This window comes from Eschrichtius robustus, chromosome 1 (assembly GCF_028021215.1).
Source record: "Eschrichtius robustus isolate mEscRob2 chromosome 1, mEscRob2.pri, whole genome shotgun sequence".
NCBI lineage: Eukaryota > Metazoa > Chordata > Mammalia > Artiodactyla > Eschrichtiidae > Eschrichtius > Eschrichtius robustus.
Window position 1 is genome coordinate 28,426,901 of NC_090824.1, and position 19,680 is coordinate 28,446,580.

Sequence of the window (19,680 nt, forward strand, 5' to 3'; positions counted from 1 at the left end):
GCGATTGGGATTGACATGTATACACTGATGTGTATGAAATGGATGACTAATAAGAACCTGCTGTATAAAAATATGAATAAAATTAAATTTAAAAAAAAACAAAAGAAAACAAAGAATAAGGGAAAAAAAAAAGAAAAGAGTCATGTACCACAATGTTCATTACAGCACTATTTACAATAGCCAGGACATGGAAGCAACCTAAGTGTCCATCGACAGATGAATGGATAAAGAAGATGTGGCACATATATACAATGGAATATTACTCAGCCATAAAAAGAAACGAAATTGAGTTATTTGTAGTGAGGTGGATGGACCTAGAGTCTGTCATACAGAGTGAAGTAAGTCAGAAAGAGAAAAACAAATACCATATGCTAACACATATATATGGAATCTAAAAAAAAAAAAAAAGGTTCTGATGAACCTAGGGGCAGGAAAGGAATAAAGACACAGACGTAGAGAATGGACTTGAGGAAATGGGGAGGGGAAAGGGTAATCTGGGATGAAGTGAGAGGGTAGCATTGACAAATATACACTACCAAATGTAAAATAGATAGGTAGTGGGAAGCAGCTGCATGGCACAGGGAGATCAGCTTGGTGCTTTGCGACCACCTAGAGGGGTGGGATAAGGAGGGTGGGAGGGAGACACAAGAGGGAGGGGATATGGGGATATACATATGCATATAGCTGATTCACTTTGTTATACAGCAGAAAGTGACACGACACTGTAAAGCAATTATACTCCAATAAAGATGTTAAAAAAAAAAAAAAGAATAAGTAGAAACTGAAAAAAAAAAAAAACTACAATGAAGTATCACCTCACACCAGTCAGAATGGCTATCATCAAAAAGTCTACAGATAATAAATGTTGGAGAGGGTGTAGAAAAAAGGGAACCCTTGTACACTGTTGATCGGAACGTAAACTGGTGCAGCCACTGTGGAAAACAGTATGGAGGTTCCTTAAAAAACTAAAAATAGAGCTACCATATGATCCAGCAATCCCATTCCTGGGTATATATCCTGAAAAACAAAAACTAATTCGAAAAGATATATGCACCCTAATGTTCACAGCAGCACTATTTACAATAGTCAAGACATGGAAGCAACACCAGTGCCCATAATATATATATGTGTATATATATATAAATTGGAATATTAATCCACCATAAAAAATGAAATATTGTCATTTGCAGCGAACATAGATGGACCTAGAGAATATTATGCTTAGTGAAATAAGTCAGACAGAGAGAGGCAAATACTGTATGATACCACTTTTAAGTGGAATCTAAAAAAGAATGCAAATGAATCTATATAGAAAACAGAAACAGACTCACAGACATAGAAAACAAACTTATGGTTACCAAAGGGGAGGGGGTAGGGGGAAATTTAGGAGTATGGGATTAACAGATACAAACTACTATACATAAAATAGATAAGCAACAAGGATTTACTGTATAGCACACAAAATTAGACCCAGTAGCCTATAATAACTTATAATGAAATAAAATCTGCAAAAAAACTCAAAAAACAAAACCTGAATCACTATGCTGTATACCTGAAACTAACACAATATTGTAAATCAACTATACTTCAATTAAAAAAAAAACAAAACTTGTCTTCCCTTACAAATCTGTTCCTCCACTACTGTTCTTTCTAAAAAAGCTTTAGCGACAGACTGCAGACTCTTTTTGTCTCTTTCTCAGAAAAGCCTTCATTCTCTGGTCACTGCCTACAGATCAGAAGAGGTCTCACAGATATCTGCTGTTATGGAATCTTATATTTCTTCACAGCACTCATCACAACCCTCACTACAGATTATTTTTGTAACTGTTTGATGTGTGTCTTCCACGTGATTGCCTTGCTTACCAATGCATCCCTCAACTTTTAGCACAGTGATTGGCTCATTTTAGTTAATTTAAATGTTTGTTGAATTGAATAAATCCTTGAGGGGAGAGGGAAAAAAAATTAAATCAATCAATCGATTGATTGATGGATCGATCCTTAGTGAGGTATAATTCATATATGATGAACTGTACATATTTGAAGTGTCCAGCCTGGTAACTTTTGACAAATGTTTTCACCACTACTGAGGCAAACCCTTCTGACTCATGAGAATTTTCCAGTCTGGCTGGTGGGAATAAACCCTGTGGTGCCAGCCACTGTTCCCTGTAATCCTTTCAGATGGTTCTCTCTTGAGCCTCAAGTGGTTTCCTCACAAGATTGCACCGATCAGTACTCAGCTGATTACTTTAGGAGGACCCTCTGCAGATCTCCAGGGTTCTCTCTGTGCAGCCCTCTCCCCTCCGGTACTCTGTCTTGACCTCTAGCTGCCTTGGTCTCTCCAGATGCCTAGCTCTGTTTCTTCAACTCAGGGAGCCTGCTGGTCTCTGCCTGGGTTCCCCCTCCCTGCACTGCAGCCTGGAAACTCTCTCAAAGCAGTAAGCTGAGACAATCACAGTGCTCATCTCATTTACTTCCTAATTCTCAGGGACCACTATCTTTTGTTGCCTGATGTCCAGTGTCCTAAAAACCACTGTTCGTATATTTTGTAATTAACAAAAACTGTTTCAGGTGGGAAGGTGAATCTAGTCCCTGATATTCCATCTGAGCCAAAAGCAAAAGTCCTTCCATTGTTGTCTGCATGCCTCTGACTTACATGCCCAGGGGAGAAATCTTGGAGTCATCCTTCTTTTTTTAAAAAAAAAAAAATTTATTTATTTATTTATTTATTTATTTATTTATTTATTTATTTATTTATTTGCCTGCATTGGGTCTTCGTTGCTGTGCACGGGCTTCCTATTGTGCTGGCTTCTCTTGCTGTGGAGCGTGTGCTCTAGGTGTGTGCGCTTCAGTAGTTGCAGCATGCGGGCTCAGCAGTTGTTGTGCACAGGCTTAGTTGCTCCATGGCATGTGGGATCTTCCCGGACCAGGGATCGAACCCATGTCCCCTTCATTGGCAGGCAGATTCTTAACCACTGTGCCACCAGGGAAGCCCCTGGAGTCATCCTTGACACCTCCCTCCCCCTTCTCTCATCGTCCACAGCCAATCAATCAAGACTTATACTTTGTCGTAAATCACTCTCAAATTCAAGGACTTCTCTCCCTGTCCACTATCAGTACCCTAGTTCTAGGCACCACAGTCTTGGCTATTGCAATGATCTCCTACTTAGTCTGTAGTTCTTCTCATGCCCCCCTCCAAACCATTCTCTACATGGCCAAAACCTGAATATTGCTTGCCCACGCCCTTAACTGACTTGCTAGTGCTCTTAGAATAATGTCCAACATCCTTAACACAACTGAGAAGTCTTACATGATCCAGCAGTCTATTTCAGCAGTCACTGTCTGAGTTCCAGTCACATTTGCCTTCTTTCAGTTCTTCAAAGGCACCATGCTCCTTCCCACTACCAGATTTTGATACTTCCTCTAGAAACCTCATCTCCCTTCCCTTCACTCAGTTAATTTCTACTCATTCTTCATACCTAAATGTCTTTTTTCTCAGGAGAACTATTCCTGCCCCACATTGTACTTAGAACAACTTAGTGGCAAATAATTATTTGTGTAATGCCTTATCTACTAGAATGTTAGCTCTATGACAGCAGGAACTATCTCTGTCTTATGTACTGCCAAGTCCTTGGTGCCTAGCACAGTACTGTGAAGATACACAACAAATATTTGCTGTATGAAAGTCAGATAACAGAAAATATATATATTGGTCTCTGCCCCTGGTTCCTGGCACAAAGCTCCTAAAACGCTTACAATTTCCTAAGAGTGTTAGAAGCATCTTTTATTTTAATATTTGGTCTTTGACTCGATTCCTGACACAAAGTTCCTAAACCCCTCGGAGTCTCCTCGGTGACAGCAGTATCTTTTGTTCTAATGAAGTGACTCTTAGTGTACTGCAGGATGGGGGCTGGTCAGCAGACAGAGCAAGCCATGATTAGAAGCTTGGGATTCTCAACCCCGACCTCCATTCTCCAGAGAGGAGAGAGGCTGGAAATGGAGTTAATAATGTCTCATGACTACATGATTGAAGCCTCCATAAGAAAGCTTCCAGGTTGGTGAACATGTAGAGTTGCTGGGAGAGTGACACGTCTGGAGAGGGCACGAAAGCTCCATGCCCCACCCCACATACCTGGATGTTCATCTGTATCCTTTTATAATAAACTGGTAAACAGTAAGTAAGCTGTTTTCCTGAGTTCTGGGAGCTGCTCTAGCAAATTAATTAAACCTGAGGAGGGGATTGTGGGAACATCCGATTTACAACCAAAGCACAGGCGACAACCTGGACTTATAGTTGGCATCTGATGGCGGGGGTGGGGGGCGCAGAGGGGAGCCCTGAGGGACCCAGCCCTCAATCTGTGGAATCTGATACGATCTCCAGGTAGATAGTGTCAGAATTGAGTTAAACTGTAGAACACCTAGCTGATGTCACAGAATTGCTTAGTGTGGGGAACAAAAAACTCCCACACATCCAGTGTCGTGTTGTGAGTGTGCTAGAGATGTGAGAGTAAAGGAGACACATGGGAGGGGTAAGAGGGGGTCTTTCCTATACAAGAATTAAATACTATGTCTTAAAATATAGAATTTTAATGCTGTAAGGATCTGAGAGGTCTTTAGTCCAACAACTTCATTTTTCAACTGAGGAAACTGATGCCCAACATCACACAGCTAAACTCCTGATAAAGGTGCACTAGGCAATAGTAAAATCTAAAATTTATCAATAGCTTACTAGGTGTCACATACCATACTATGCATTTTTGTTTATTGAGGTGAATTCAAATTTTTAGAAGTGACTTGAAAGTGTACAATTCAATGGCATTTACTATATTCACAATATTGTGCAACCACCACCTATATCAAGTTACAAAACATTTTCATCACTCCCCCCGCCCGCAAAATAATCCTATACCCATTAAGTAGTCACTCCCCACTTCCCACTCTTTCTTGTCCCTGGCAACCACCAATCTGCTTTCTGTCTCTACAAATTTACATACCCAGGATGTTTCATACAAATGGAATAATATGTGATCTTCTGTGTCTGGCTTCTATTGTTTAGTATAATGTTTCTGAGATTCACCCACGTTGTAGCGTGTATCAGTACTACATTTTTATGGCTAAATAATATTCTGTTGTATGTATATACCATATTTTGTTTATCCATTCATCTGTTAATGGACATTTGAGTTTGTTTCCATCTTTTGGCTATCATGAATAGTACTGAATGAACATTTGTGTACAAGTATCTGTTTGAGTACTTGTCTTCAATTCTTTTGGGTATATACCTAGTAGTGGAATTGCTGGGTCATATGGTAATTCTGTGTTTAACCTTTCAAGGAACTGCCAAACTTTCACAGTGGCCACACCATTTTACATTCCCACCAGCTATATATGAGAGTTCCAATTTCACCATATCCTTGCAAACACTTGTTATTTTCTATTATTATTATTATTATTATTATTATTATTATTATTATCATTACTATTACCATCTTAGTCGGTGTGAAGTGGTATCCCGTTGTGGTTTTGATTTACACTTCCCTAATGACTAATGAAAGATGTTTAGCATCTTTTTATGTGCTTATCGGCCATTTCTATTTCTTCTTTGGAGAAATGTCCACTCAAGTCCTTTGCCCATTTTAAAATTGGGTTCTCTGTCTTCTTGTTTTTGAGTTATAAGAGTTCTTTATATATTCTAGGTACTAGACCCTTATCAGATATATGATTTGCAAAAGTATTCTTTCAATACTGTATTATATATTTGAAAGTTGCTAAGAGAGCAGATCTTTAAACTTCTCACCACTAGAAAAAATTTGTAACAATGTGTGATGACAGACTTACTGTGGTGATCATTATATTGTAACATGAAACTGTTATATGTCAATTATATCTCAATTTTTTAAAAGTTTTCTCCAATTCAATGGTTGTCTTTTCACTTTCTTGATAATGTTCTTTGATGAACAAAGTTTTAAACTTTAATGAAATCCAATTTATCTATTTTTTCTTCTGCTGCTTGTGTTTTTGGTGTCATATGTAAGAATTCATGGCTACATCCAAGGTCATGAAGATTCATACTAGGCATTTTATAATCATTGTCCAATTTAATCCTCTCAAGAACCCAGTAAGTATTATTATTACCTTCATTTTACAGACAAGGAAAATGAGGCTCAGAGAGAGGTAACTTGTCAAGTTAGTATGTAGAAGAATAGGTCTGTTTCCAACGACCAGGATCTTATAATTTCCAAGTCAGTTTTTCTCTGCACACTCACAACAAGGCAGCTTGTTTCCCCAAAAAGGGCATGATGGGGGACAAAACACAAGTCATGGTCTTTTTGTAACTAAATCTCAGAAGTAGCATTCCATTACTTTTGCTGTCACTGATCTAGCCCACACTCAAGAGGAAAAGGTCACACAAAGGCATAAATAGAGGCTGCCTACCACACCAGGGCTGTTTTTTTTTTTTAAAGGTCAAGTCTTTTATTTATTTATTTATTTATTTTTGGCTGCGTTGGGTCTTCATTGCTGTGCGCGGGCTTTCTCTAGTTAACGGCGAGCGGGGGCTACTCTTCGTTGCAGTGCGCAGGCTTCTCATTGTGGTGGCTTCTCTTGTTGTGGAGCATGGGCTCTAGGCGCACGGGCTTCAGTAGTTGTGGCATGTGGGCTCAGTAATTGTGGCTCACGGGCTCTAGAGCGCAGGCTCGGTAGTTGTGGCGCACGGGTTTAGCTGCTCTGCGGCATGTGCGATCTTCCCGGACGAGGGCTCGAACCCGTGTCCCCTGCACTGGCAGGCGGATTCTTAACCACTGTGCCACGAGGGAAGTCCCCAGGGTTCTGTTTTAATGTTACACATCTTCCCTGGCTGATCTCCTTCCCACCTGTGGCTTTAACTAGAACCTACAAACTGATGATGTCCAAAACTCTACTTCCTGTGCTCTAGATTCATACATTCAACTATCTCCTGGGTATATCCATCTAGATAGCCTACACTTACACTTACAACTGAATTCCCCAATCTTTCTTCTCAAAGGTGCTCTTCTTCCTATATTTACTCAAGCCAGAAACCTGAGTCACTCTTGATTCCTCATTCTTACTGCCCAGAACTCCCTGACCCCAATATATCCACAGTCACTAAGCCTTTCCATTCTACCACTCAGACTTCTAGAACCCATCCGTATTCTCCATTTCCACTGGGAAGTTAAAAGAAATCTAACTTGTTTCCCTGATACCACTTTTCTGTGTTACCAATCCATCTTCTACCATGTTGGCAAAGTGAGCCTTTTAAGAAAGTAAATATGATTACATGCCTACTATGCTTAAAACTTCTCATATGCTGCCCATAATGATAACAGCAGTTAATATTTTTAGGCATCTATTAAGTGCCAACATTATGCTACAGTTTTATAAATAATATTGAGTTAAATCATCAAAACAACACTCTAAGGTAACAGATCTCACAGTGAATGGTCAGGAAACCTCTGGGGACCCTGGGGATCACTAAGCCCCTTTCAGAGGGTCCCTGAGTTCAAAACTATACATATGATACTAAGATGCCTTTTTCACACATTCTCTCACAAGTGAACAGTGAAGTTTTCTAGAGACTACCTAACAAAAGATAATCATAACATATTGAAAGAAGCAGCAGATATGAAAATCCAACTTTTTATCAATCCAAACATTACGGACATTTGAAAAATGTAAAAACTGCCACTCTTCTCAATATTTTTTGTTTGGAAAATAGTTATTCTTCATAAAAACATTTATGCTAACATGTAATGGGTTTATTCCTATTTTTAAATTAATTAGGGACTTCCACAGTGGCACAGTGGTTAAGAATCCGCCTGCCAATGCAGGGGACATGGGTTCAATCCCTGGTCTGGGAAGATCCCACATGCCGCGGAGCAACTGGGCCCGTGAGCCACAACTACTGAGCCTGCGCGTCTGGAGCCTGTGATCCGCAACAAGAGAGGCCGCGATAGTGAGAGGCCCGCGCACTGCGATGAAGAGTGGCCCTCGCTCGCCGCAACTACAGAAAGCCCTCGCACGGAAACGAAGACCCAACACAGCGAAAAATAAATAAATAAATTAATTAATTAATTAAAAAAAAAAAAAGAGTGTAAAGAAGTCCTGACACCAAAAAGTTTGATAATTACTGTTCTAAGGTTTTCATCTCCATTTCACAAATGAAGAAACTAGGGCTTAGAAAATTAAGTTATTTGCCTAAGTGGTAGATTGCGATTCATAATAAGGCTGTATGACTCCAGAATCCAAGCTCTTAATCACTATTTTGTCCTTTCCTATTAGCTATTTATCACCTGGTTCCTACTTACTTATCTTCAGGTAATTGTTCTTCTCCTTAGGTTATGTTCAGGTCATCGCTTCTCTCCACTAGCCTTAGTTTCCTCAAACAGAGGTATTTCTTAAGCTGTAGTGTGAAAATGCAATTCCTATATGTTAGTACACTATAATAAGATAGTATACTTTTCCAAACCTTTTTTTAAACTCGACAGACTTAAGCTTTGCAACCTACCAATTATAGATAAGATATAATTCCTTGGTTCTGGCCTCTTAAGAGGTTCTCTTCTCTGGCGGTCCAGTGGTTAGAACTCAGTGCTTTCACTGCCCAGGCCTGGGTTTAATCCCTGGTTGGGGAACTAAGATCCCGCAAGCTGGCAAGCTGGGCGATGAGCCAAAAAAAAGAGTCTCTTCTTAAAAACAATCTCCCAAAATGTCTAACAATTATACTAATCTTCCAGTGGACATGTTTTGGATCCATGAAATAGGGACTTAAAGTCATTGCTCACATGTTTTACATTAGTTACAATATACTCATTTATATAAAGGGTCTATGAACTTTAAAAGAAAAACTATGCTGAACAGTAAGCCACTAAAGACTGTGTACAGTGCTAAAGCTGATTCCCTAAACCTTCACAACAAAGATGCCCAAACAAGCTCTTTTTCCCCAGGCTCTTTTTCCTTTTCTTTCTAGTTGACTGGGGAATTGGACACAGGTTCATTTTCACAAGATGTATCTCCAATCCCCATGAAGTTGTTGCCTTTTTTTTTTTTTTTTTTAATGTTTAAAACTATTCCTCAGGGGCTTCCCTGGTGGCGCAGTGGTTGAGAATCTGCCTGCCAATGCAGGGGACACGGGTTCGAGCCCTGGTCTGGGAAGATCCCACATGCCGCGGAGCAACTAGGCCCGTGAGCCACAATTACTGAGCCTGCGCGTCTGGAGCCTGTGCTCCGCAACAAGAGAGGCCGCGATAATGAGGCCTGCGCACCGCGATGAAGAGTGGCCCCCACTTGCCACAACTAGAGAAAGCCCTCGCACAGAAACGAAGACCCAACACAGCCATAAATAAACAAATAAACAAAAATTAAAAAAAAAAACAAAAAACAACTATTCCTCAAAAGAAACCTATCTAGCAGGCTCAACTGTTTCTAAAATTAATCCACTGCACAGGGTGGATTTCCCAGTCCAGGTCAAACTGTTAGGTCTATAAACACAGCATTTATCTAAGTCATTAATAATCCAACTGAAATCAATGGCTCCAGTGTAATTCCCTGTGGTTTCCCCATCCCACCCAAACAACTTTTCTCTGTTCTAACAATTCTCCATTACTTAGATCTGCTGTTTCCATTTTATATTACCAATTCACTCTATATTTCTTATACCACTAGTCATAATGGTTTCCAAATACATACAAAAAGATCTGCCTTCTGTTTTTACAATCAAGTGAAGCAAGTTTTAATTACTAATGTGAAACTAAAATCTTCCTCATTCTTTCTTTTCCTATGCTAAAATAATTATATGCATCAACTGTGTTGTTAGTTCATTATGCAAGTTCTTTTCTCATGCAGTGCCCAAGTCAGTCAACAGAGAAGACAGTTAAGATGCTTTGGTTTTTCAAGGAAAGTAGTTTTCCAAGGATTTGCAAATGACAAATGGTAACACATATAAAAATGCATCACTCAACAAGGTTGTCAGGAAACTTACACATCAAATCAGGAAACCAGTGAGTTGAGGAAAACATACCTTCACTTTCTCTATTTGAATTTTTTCATTCAATAGCAATAATGATATTCTGATATTCCCAAGGGGGAGAAGAAGTGAGAGAAGAACTAGCCAGCCCAAGTTACACTAGCAATTTACTATTTATTTCTAAAATACTACAGCTTTGACATTATCACAACCTAAACTAAAATGACAGGGGTGGCATTAACAAAAAAGGAAAATACTGCCAAACTAAAATTCAAAATTTCTGTTTAAATTAGAGAAATCTGAATATGGATTGCATATCGGATAATCATATTGTATTACGTTAAATTTCTTCAGTGTGTTAACTGTTTTGTAGATGTGTAGGAGAATGTCCTTGTCCTTAAGAAATAATGCTCAAGTATTTATGAAGTGTCATGGTGTCTGCAGCTAGTTCTCAAATAGCTCAAGAATAAAACAATAAAATTTAAAATTAAATATATATAGATAAAGCCAATATGACAAATGTTAACAACTGATAAACAGGTAGAGGGTATACAAGTATTTATTGTACTATTCTTGAAACTTTTTAAAGAGATTTAAAACTTGACAAAACATAAATTTAAGAGAAAAAACAATCTTTGGTTCATTAAAATACACCCTTAAGAAAGTGAAAAGGTAAGCCACAAAGTGGGTTAAGATATTTGCAATTTACGTAACTGACAAAGGATGCATATCAGAGATATATAAAGAACACTTGCAAATCAATTTTTAAATTGACAATCCAGTTTTTAAAGAAGGGCAAGAGATACCAATAAGCACTTCACAAAAGAGGTTATCCAAATGTTCAGTAAACATATGAAAAAGCAATCTCATCAGTCACTAGGGAAATGAAAATTAAAACTACATTGAGATACCATTCTATCTACTTTAATAGCTAGATATTAATAGACTGAGAATGTATCTGTTGGTAACAACATAGAACAAATGAAATTGCCCGTGGGCTTGTAAATTGGTATAACCAGTTTGGAAAACTGTTTGGAACTATCTACTAAAGCAAGATAGTTATACACACACACACATCCACAACCTAGCAATCCTGCTCCTAGTTATACACACAACAAAAATGCGTGTACCAAAAAAAGACATATACCAAGAATGCTCATAGTATTTACTTGTAATAGGCAAAAGCTGGAAACAGTCCAAATGTCCATTGTTAGTAGAATGAAAAAATTAATCACATTGTATTCTTACAATGATACACCACACAGCAATGAAAATAAGCATATGACTGTTAAAGACAATGACATGGATGAATGTCATAATCAAAATGTTGAGCAAAAGCCAGAAACAAAAGAATATACAGTTTGTGATGCCATTTATATAAAGCTCAAAATCAAGCAAAACTCTTTTATGATATTATAAGTCACAATAGTGCTTGCCTTTGGGCAAAGGGCAGGTAGTAACTGAGAGGGGTATGAAGGAGGTATTATATATATTGGAAAGGTTCTATTTCTTGATCTGTTCTGGGTGTGGTTATATGGGAGTGTTTTTATGAAAATTCATTGAGCTGTACCTTATAATTTGTGTACTTTTCTCTATGTATATTATAATTCCATTTTGAAAACTTTATTAAAGAACAAAAAAATGATGGAACAGTGGAATATTTTTATATCCTGAATCTGAAGTCTTATTTTAGTTCTTTTCTCTTTGTATTCTGTATCTAAAACTTCAACCTGTCAAATTTAACTATTCTCTCAAAGGATTCTTCACTATTACCCAACCGATTTTAAATGTATTCTCCTATACTAGAGTCAATCAAATGTAACAGTTCTTCCTTTAAAAATATCATTCTGTTTTTACATTATATTTCTCAACTCTTTTTCAGTTACACCAAACATTGGCAGCTTTTGCCAAGCTTTTAATTTAGACTTACTGGTTAGAGATACTTCCCTTCTAGATACAAAAAGTCATTATTTTTCTAGATTTCCTACAGCAAAGTGCTCTGTCATCACCTATAAATTCTCATGCAATATCACCACCCTCCCAGATCATATTTCCGACACAAAACAGTGTTACGGACTAAGAAACAAAAGAAAAGAAACTGATATTACATTTAAAACAAAAAAACACTCTTCATTTTGTTGAAATCTCTAGATGTCAAAAACTAAATGAATAGATAAACAAACCAAAAAAAATCAGAAAATGTCAGTTTACTTCCCCAGGAGCAGAAACAGTCATTCTTACACCCAAAGCCTGGAAAGAAACTCAACTCGTATGCATACCTACTGCAATTATTCCGTTCTCCTCTCCTCTTCGTCATAACAAAGCTATATATTCCAAGCCAAAAGGAAAAAAAATTATTAGGTCCATTTTACTTCTTGACCAAACAGCTGCAATTCCATTTAAGACTAACATACATTCTAAATGGTTCTTTGCGCCTACTGAGTAGTTAATACTAGAGTTCAGTTCTCCAGCTACAGGGAAGAATGGCTGAAAACGTAAAGGTGGTCAAAATCTTGGCCAATGTTTGTTTATGAAAAGATGCCTCTTTCGCCAACTAAATCATCTCTTGCCCCTGACTTAACAGCTTACCATTCCTTTTGTTCCCAAACTTCTGGAAAGACATGCTAAGGATGGGAAATGAAGTATCATTAATTTTCACTTTGCTACTCATCACTTGCTTAAAATGATCAACTGTTGTTAATGGATCTAGTCATTTTTATTTAGAAACAGTCCATAAAAGAGTTTAAAATTTTAACTGTGCAGGATATTAGAAGATAGATCTTTCAAGTAACTATAATTTTGTTTCTAGAATGGGACATAATTTTTCTTTATTTTTTTAGATAGTTTTCCCCTATTCAGAATAGAACGTAACCATTGTTGATGATTTAGAAATTTCAGAAAATTTTTTTTTAAAAATCACTCAAGATAGCCATTAAAACATACTGGTATTTTTCCTTCCAGTCATTTGTCTACGCCCATGCTCTCAAAACAAAACAAAACAAAAGAGAAAAAAGAAAAGGAAGGAAAAAAAACTGCTGACTTGTGTTCTGCAGTTTTTCACTTGCATTTTCACTTGCAATTATCCTTACATATAATGAGCATTCTTCTGTCCTTAAATGCTCTTTATTGCTTTAACAAGATTTTTAATGGCTATACTGTCTTCTACTATATAAATAAACTATAATTCACTTGGTTATTCAATGTTGAACTTTAAATTCTTTCACTATGTACATCCTCTTACCTATTATACATTTTGTAGAACTATGCAGAATGCTACTTTGAAACCAACCCCGAACAAATTAATTTAAGCCCTGCCTGCTTACCTCCATCCTTCCCCTCCCCACCCCAAAATCAGAAGAGAATAAAACACCCCAAGCATTTTACGGTAAAATCCTCTTTGTGTGTAAAACCATTTCAGAGGCAATGTTGGGTTTATGCAATAACTTGACTAATGGATAAAAGATATGAATGCTTATAAGCCTTAAAGGTAATTTGAAGCTCTGTGTATCCTAATTTGTTAACCAAGGGAAAAATGAGAAATAATGGCATGTTTTTTTCCCCATTATCGTAATACATTTTTAAAAACAAAATACTTAAGACTAAATTGACAATTTCTAATTATAAGGAATACCCTTAATCCCTTCAAAGTGGGATTTCTAGATTTTATACTGTATTACTACCTAAATAGGATGCCATGCTAATGACTATGGTGAGATGGTATGGTAATGCATAAAACAAAGAAAACAACTGGTACTTGAGAAATGCAGATTACAACACTGCCCATACGGTGCTTTTGAATCAAGTTTGCTGGCTTTATTTTTCAGGTTAAAATAATTTTAATTATATTTTCTTCAATTTCCAGTCCTTGTTAACAGAGATGATCAAGAAACATGAAAAAAGTTCATTTTTACAAGTGAAGAAATGAACATAAAAACAAGATATTAATATTCTGCCTATCAAGTTGGCAATGACTTTAAAAAATTATAATACTTGGTGTTAGCAAGGAGGTAAGGGTGGGAAGTGCCTTTCTGGAAGACAATTTGGCAGTATACTTCCTTCTCAATTAGAGATCCCACAAATCTCCAACTACATGTAAAATTCAGTCTTCACTCATAGGAAGACTTAACCCTGGTGCTGATATAATCCAAATGTTGCTGTTAATTAATAGATGCATCAACATCAAATATTTTGGGCCAATTACAGTTATTCAAATGTAAACTACTGAAATTTTTTTCCAGTTAACAAAGATTTGGATGTCTACCATATACAAAGGCCATAACAATTTCCTGAATAGCTATAGGTAGCTAACTGAATGAAAAAGAACTACTGTGGAAGAAAACTATGCGAACGTAATTTATTCAACTGAGAGGCGTAATGATTTGCCAAAGCTTATAGGAACCCCAAAAATCCATTTCTGAAGTTATGAATATCCTATTTCACACATTCATTTCCCTGAGAAAACAAATAAATATCTAAAACATTACGTTACCTAGGTGATGTGACTTAACTAGACAAAAGCATTGTTTTCATCCTATTAATAACACCAACCTATACAAATGCCTTTTACTTATTTCTAAAACAATTCAGATGCCTGCCTATTAAGGGACATGTAAAAGAATTAGGTGATTTTTTTAGTTTAACCAAATCTCTCTCCTCTTTCTGACTTCCCTGTCATTAAGCAGGCTCAAAACATCATGGTAAACTCTAATTACAGTTTACCCCCTAAGATTCATCCAGACAGTTTACCTACCTAGTCTTGAAAATGATATACCTGAAACATCTACTGTTGGTATGCTTCTTTCCATTATCACTGCCACCATTCATTCAAGCCCTCTATTCTTCTTGCTGGACTCAGAGTCCTTGCTAGCTTCCAGCCTCCTGTCTCTACCATTACATTCTGTCCTATGCATGATGCCTCTTAAAGGTGTGTGACTTCCCTACTCAGAAATCTTCAGTGGTAGAATTTTTAATGACACAGAAAAATACTTAAGGGGCTTCCTTGGTGGCGCAGTGGTTGAGAATCTGCCTGCCAATGCAGGGGACACGGGTTCGAGCCCTGGTCTGGGAAGATCCCACATGCCACGGAGCAACTAGGCCCGTGAGCCACAACTACTGAGCCTGCGCATCTGGAGCCTGTGCCCCGCAACAAGAGAGGCCGCGACAGTGAAAGGCCCGCGCACCGTGATGAAGAGTGGCCCCCGCTTGCCGCAACTAGAGAAAGCCCTCGCACAGAAAACGAAGACCCAACACAGCCAAAAATAAATAAATAAATAAATAAATTTTTTTAAAAAAATGCAAGTTAGAGCTCTTTAAAAAAAAAAAAGAAAAATACTTAAGATAGAATGAATGGGAAAAAAAGCATAGGCAAAAACTATATACATACACTATAGCCTCGGTTATGTTAAAAAGCATGTCTGTGTATACATATGGGAACAAGAAAAAATGTAAACACACACATCCCTACATAAAGAGAAAAGGGAGGGCCAGGAAACACATCAAATGTTAACAGTGGTTATCTCTTACTTGTAAGGCTATGGTCATTTCTACTTTCTTCTTTATCTTTATAATAAACAGATTTGTGGTAAAGTGTCTTTTAGTAAATAAAGTATCTCTACAAACCATCTATAATGAAAATATAGTTAATGTTATAGTCATTAAAATACTTTTTAAAGAATATTTCACATGCTCCCCATTACCTATGTCTAATTCCTCACCCCCAAGAGTTCAAGGCCCTCCTCAGTCCAGCCCCCATCTCCCTACTCTTATTCCTTATGACCCCTAATATAAACTGGGCTCCTTAAAGACCAGATTAAATCACTCATATTGTTCCTTGAGCGTAGCTGTTCTTTGAAACTCTGCTTGCTCCAAATGTTCACTCCACCTGGAATATGGTCCCTTCCCATTTCCATCCATCAAAAACCTGTGTTGTTTAAGGTCTATTTTCAATGATCCAGAAATAGCAAATACTACCACACCCCTTTCCCTGGTCCACAGCAGACAACACTAATTGACTTATTTGAATCAAGATTCCTCAAAATCCTCAATTCAGCAGCCCTAGGAAATCCTTACTAATCAATCTATGTTGACATACAAAATGAAACTTATCTGCCATTCCTGTAGCAATCTAATGTAATTGCCTCTTCTCCCCTATCCCAAAAGTTCTTAGTACTCTATGGAGCTTATCTCCTCTACCTTCCATTAAGAATCATTTACTTAATTGTCTTATCTCCCTTTCCTACTAGACTGTAATCTGCACAGGGCAGTAATTATGTCTTATTCATCTTCATATCCCCTACAGAGCCTTGTAGGAAGTAAGCACTCAAACAGTTGCTGAATTGAACACTTCTTTCTTTTGCTATTATCTCATCACTCAAAATGGCTAAGTATTTGAAAGCTTTATTTTTTAAAATAAATTTATTTATTTATTTTTGGCTGCACTGGGTCTTCATTGCTGCACACAGGCTTTCTCTAGTTGCGGCGAGCGGGGGCTACTCTTCGCTGCGGTGCACAGGCTTCTCATTGCGGTGGCTTCTCTTGTTGCGGAGCACAGGCTCTAGGCACGCGGGCTTCAGTAGTTGTGGCTTGCGGGCTCCAGAGCGCAGGCTCAGTAGTTGTGGCGCACGGGCTTAGTTGCTCCACAGCATGTGGGATCTTCCCGGACCAGGCTTCGAACCCGTGTCCCCTGCATTGGCAGGCGGATTCTCAACCACTGCACCACCAGGGAAGTCCCTGAAAGCTTTATTTTAAAACAATTAAATTCTTCTTGAAAATCTAAGCTTATTTCATCAATTTTAGCTAACATTCCTATTTTAATTTAATAAGGCATTGTCTGATACCACTTAATAACCAGGAGAGTCAAAGGATAGAACAAGATAAACTGAGATGAGAGAGCTGAACCCATTCTGAGGGTCTTATACCCAGGTATGGAAGCTATTGAATTAAACTACCACATTTTTGGTTTTTTCTACCCACCTCCTTCATCAAAAGCAAAATGTTATTTCTGACAATAGGGAAACTGAGCATCAAAAATACACATTGCTTAAGAAGGGAATTTTTTTTCTAATGTGGAGAGATGAAAAGGAAAAATAAAAAGCTAAAAATCAAGTAAGGCATCAACAAAGTTAGGCAAGTAGTCCAGTAAAGACATAAGAATTTGTACCTAAATCAGAAACCCAGTTCAAGAGATATGGGTAGAGGAAAAGCCAGAAGTACAATAAGACTCATACTGCCATCTAGAGGTTAAAGGCTAGTGAAAAATCATTTTTCTCAATCAATCAAGTACAGTTAATTTAACTTTTAACTATTATAGATAGAGGTACAGGCTTTGTAAAGTAAGCCAGTCAAAGAAGTCTGATGTCAGGCCACAAAGAAGAATATCCAGGGTGTAAGAGTCCCAGTTATTCTCTCCCTGCCCTCCTTCACAGATTAAAATAAGAAATTAAAAGAGCTAACTGCTCTTTAGAATTTTATCTAGATGGGAAACAATTTCTAACTACTACAAATGGTCACTTTTTCAAAAACCACATACCTAGAGGGTGGAGAAGTCTACTTTACCACAGCCTAGCTTGGAAGCAGAAGTTTTTCTTTGGTACCACCACCAAAGAAAGTTGTACCAGGGAATTCCCTGGTGGTCCAGTGCCTAGGGCTCTGAACTTCCACTGCAGGGAGTGCGGGTTCCATCCCTGGCTGGGGAACTAGGATCCTGCATGCCCTGCCACATGGACAAAAAGTAAATAAAAAAGAAAGAAAAGAAAAGAAGAGAAAAGAGGAAGGGAGGAAAGAAGGAAGGAAGTTGTACGAAATAATTTCTGGTGCAGACAACTTCATCAGTGTAGACTACCAGGATGACATATCAGGTTTTAATGGGGAAATCTCAACCTTTTTTACAATAAAATGTTGCTTTTTAAAAACTGGTAAGTGAGTAAATTTAGCCAAATAACAGTCCTACCGAAACAGCTAAATGAACATACAGGATTAAACGATAAATTAGCAGAAGCAACGACTTATATCAAAATAAGCTAAATTTCTTGAAGCTTTTTAAGACAGTAATATACTCAGTGTGATCTTATTTACTTAATAACTTTTTACCAATCTTTTCTTTATAGTACAAGGTAATTTCAAACCAGTACAAGTAAATGAGTATAAATCAAATTGAGATTTTTATTATATGGTATATGGTGAAGTGTAATCAACAACAAATGCATCAGATTCAACCTCTTCATGATAAAAACACTCAACAAACTAAGAATAAAAGATAACATCCTAAGGGAATTCTTTGGCAGTCCAGTGGTTAGGACTCCACGCTTTCACTGCCATGGCACGGGTTCAATCCCTGGTCAGGGAACTCAGATCCCACAAGCCTCGCAGTGCAACCAAAAAAAAAAGGATAACATCCTCAAACTGACAAAGGGCATGTACAAAAAACCTAATATCAGACTTAATGCTTTCTCCCTAAGATCAGGAGGAAGACAAGGATGTCCACTCTTGCCACTTCTATTCAACACTGTACTGGAATTTCTAGCCAGGGCAATTAGGCAAAAATTAAAAAAAAAAAGAAAAGAAAAGGAAAAGAGGAAAGAAAGGAGGGAGGGAGGAAGAAAGGAAGGAAGGAAGGAAGGAAGGGCATCCAGATTGGAAATGAAGAAGTAAAATACCTCTATTTGCATATGACATAATTCTGTATAAGCAATGTACTAAAACACAATTAGAACTAATAAATGAGTTCAGTAAAGTTGCAGGATATAAGATCAATATACAAAAATTAATTGATTTCTCTACAGTATCAATGAGCAAACTGAAAATGAAATTAAGAAAACAACTGCATTTATAATAGCATCAAAAAATTAAAATATTAGGAATAAATTTTAACAAATTAAGTGTAAAACTTACACTTTGAAAACTACAAAACATTGTTCAAAGAAATTAAAGGAGACCTGAATAAACACAAAGACATACCACATTCATGAATCACCTTAATTTCATTAAGATGGCAATACTCCCCAAACTGATTTACAGATTCAATGCAATCCTTACCAAAACCCCAGCTGACCTCTTTGAAACAACTGACAAGTTAAAATTCCTATGGAAATTCATGGGACCCAGAATAGCCAAAAACAAATCTTGAAAAAGAAGAACAAAGTTGGAAAACTTACACATCCCAATTTCAAAACTTATTACAAAGTTACAGTAATCAAGACAGTGAGGGACTGGCATAAGGACAGAAATATAGGTCAATGGAATAGAACTGAGAATCCAGAAATAAACCCTCATGTTTATGGTCAATTGATTTTTAACAAAAATGCCAAGACAATTCAATGGGAAAGGAATAGTCTTTTCAACGAATGGTGCTGAAACAACTGGATATCCACACTCAGAAGAATGAATTGGGATCCCTACTTCACAATATATATAAAAAATTAACCTAAAATGGATCAAATACCTAACTATAAGAGCTAAGAATAAAACTCTTAGAAGAAAGCACAGGCATAAATCTCTAGGACCTTAAATTAGGAAATGGTATCTTAGGTACAACATCAAAATGTAACCAACAAAAGAAATAATTGATAAATTAGACTTCATCAAAATTAAACTTTTGTGTCCCAAAGAATACCATCAAGAAAGTAAGAAGACAACCCACAGAATGTAAGAAAACCTTTTGCAAATTATATATCGAATAAGCAACCTGTTTCTAGAATAAAGAACTC

At 37.3% G+C, this 19,680-nt stretch overlaps 1 protein-coding gene across 5 annotated transcripts in view; it reads right to left on the bottom strand.

Annotated features, from left to right (window-relative positions):
- The window catches only part of LIN52 (lin-52 DREAM MuvB core complex component), a 119,623-nt gene that overhangs the window by 81,312 nt on the left and 18,631 nt on the right, over window positions 1-19,680 (bottom strand). Inside the window, exon 6 of one of the 5 annotated variants that reach the window (XM_068562144.1) lies at window positions 12,256-12,300. The exons of 3 other annotated variants lie outside the window; for them this stretch is intronic. In XM_068562144.1, coding sequence (XP_068418245.1) covers window positions 12,290-12,300 — 11 coding nt within the window. In that variant the 3' untranslated portion in view covers window positions 12,256-12,289. Of the gene's footprint in view, window positions 1-12,255; window positions 12,301-16,492; window positions 16,713-19,680 lie in introns of those variants that run through there. One more of the 5 variants, XM_068561812.1, reaches the window with a different exon arrangement.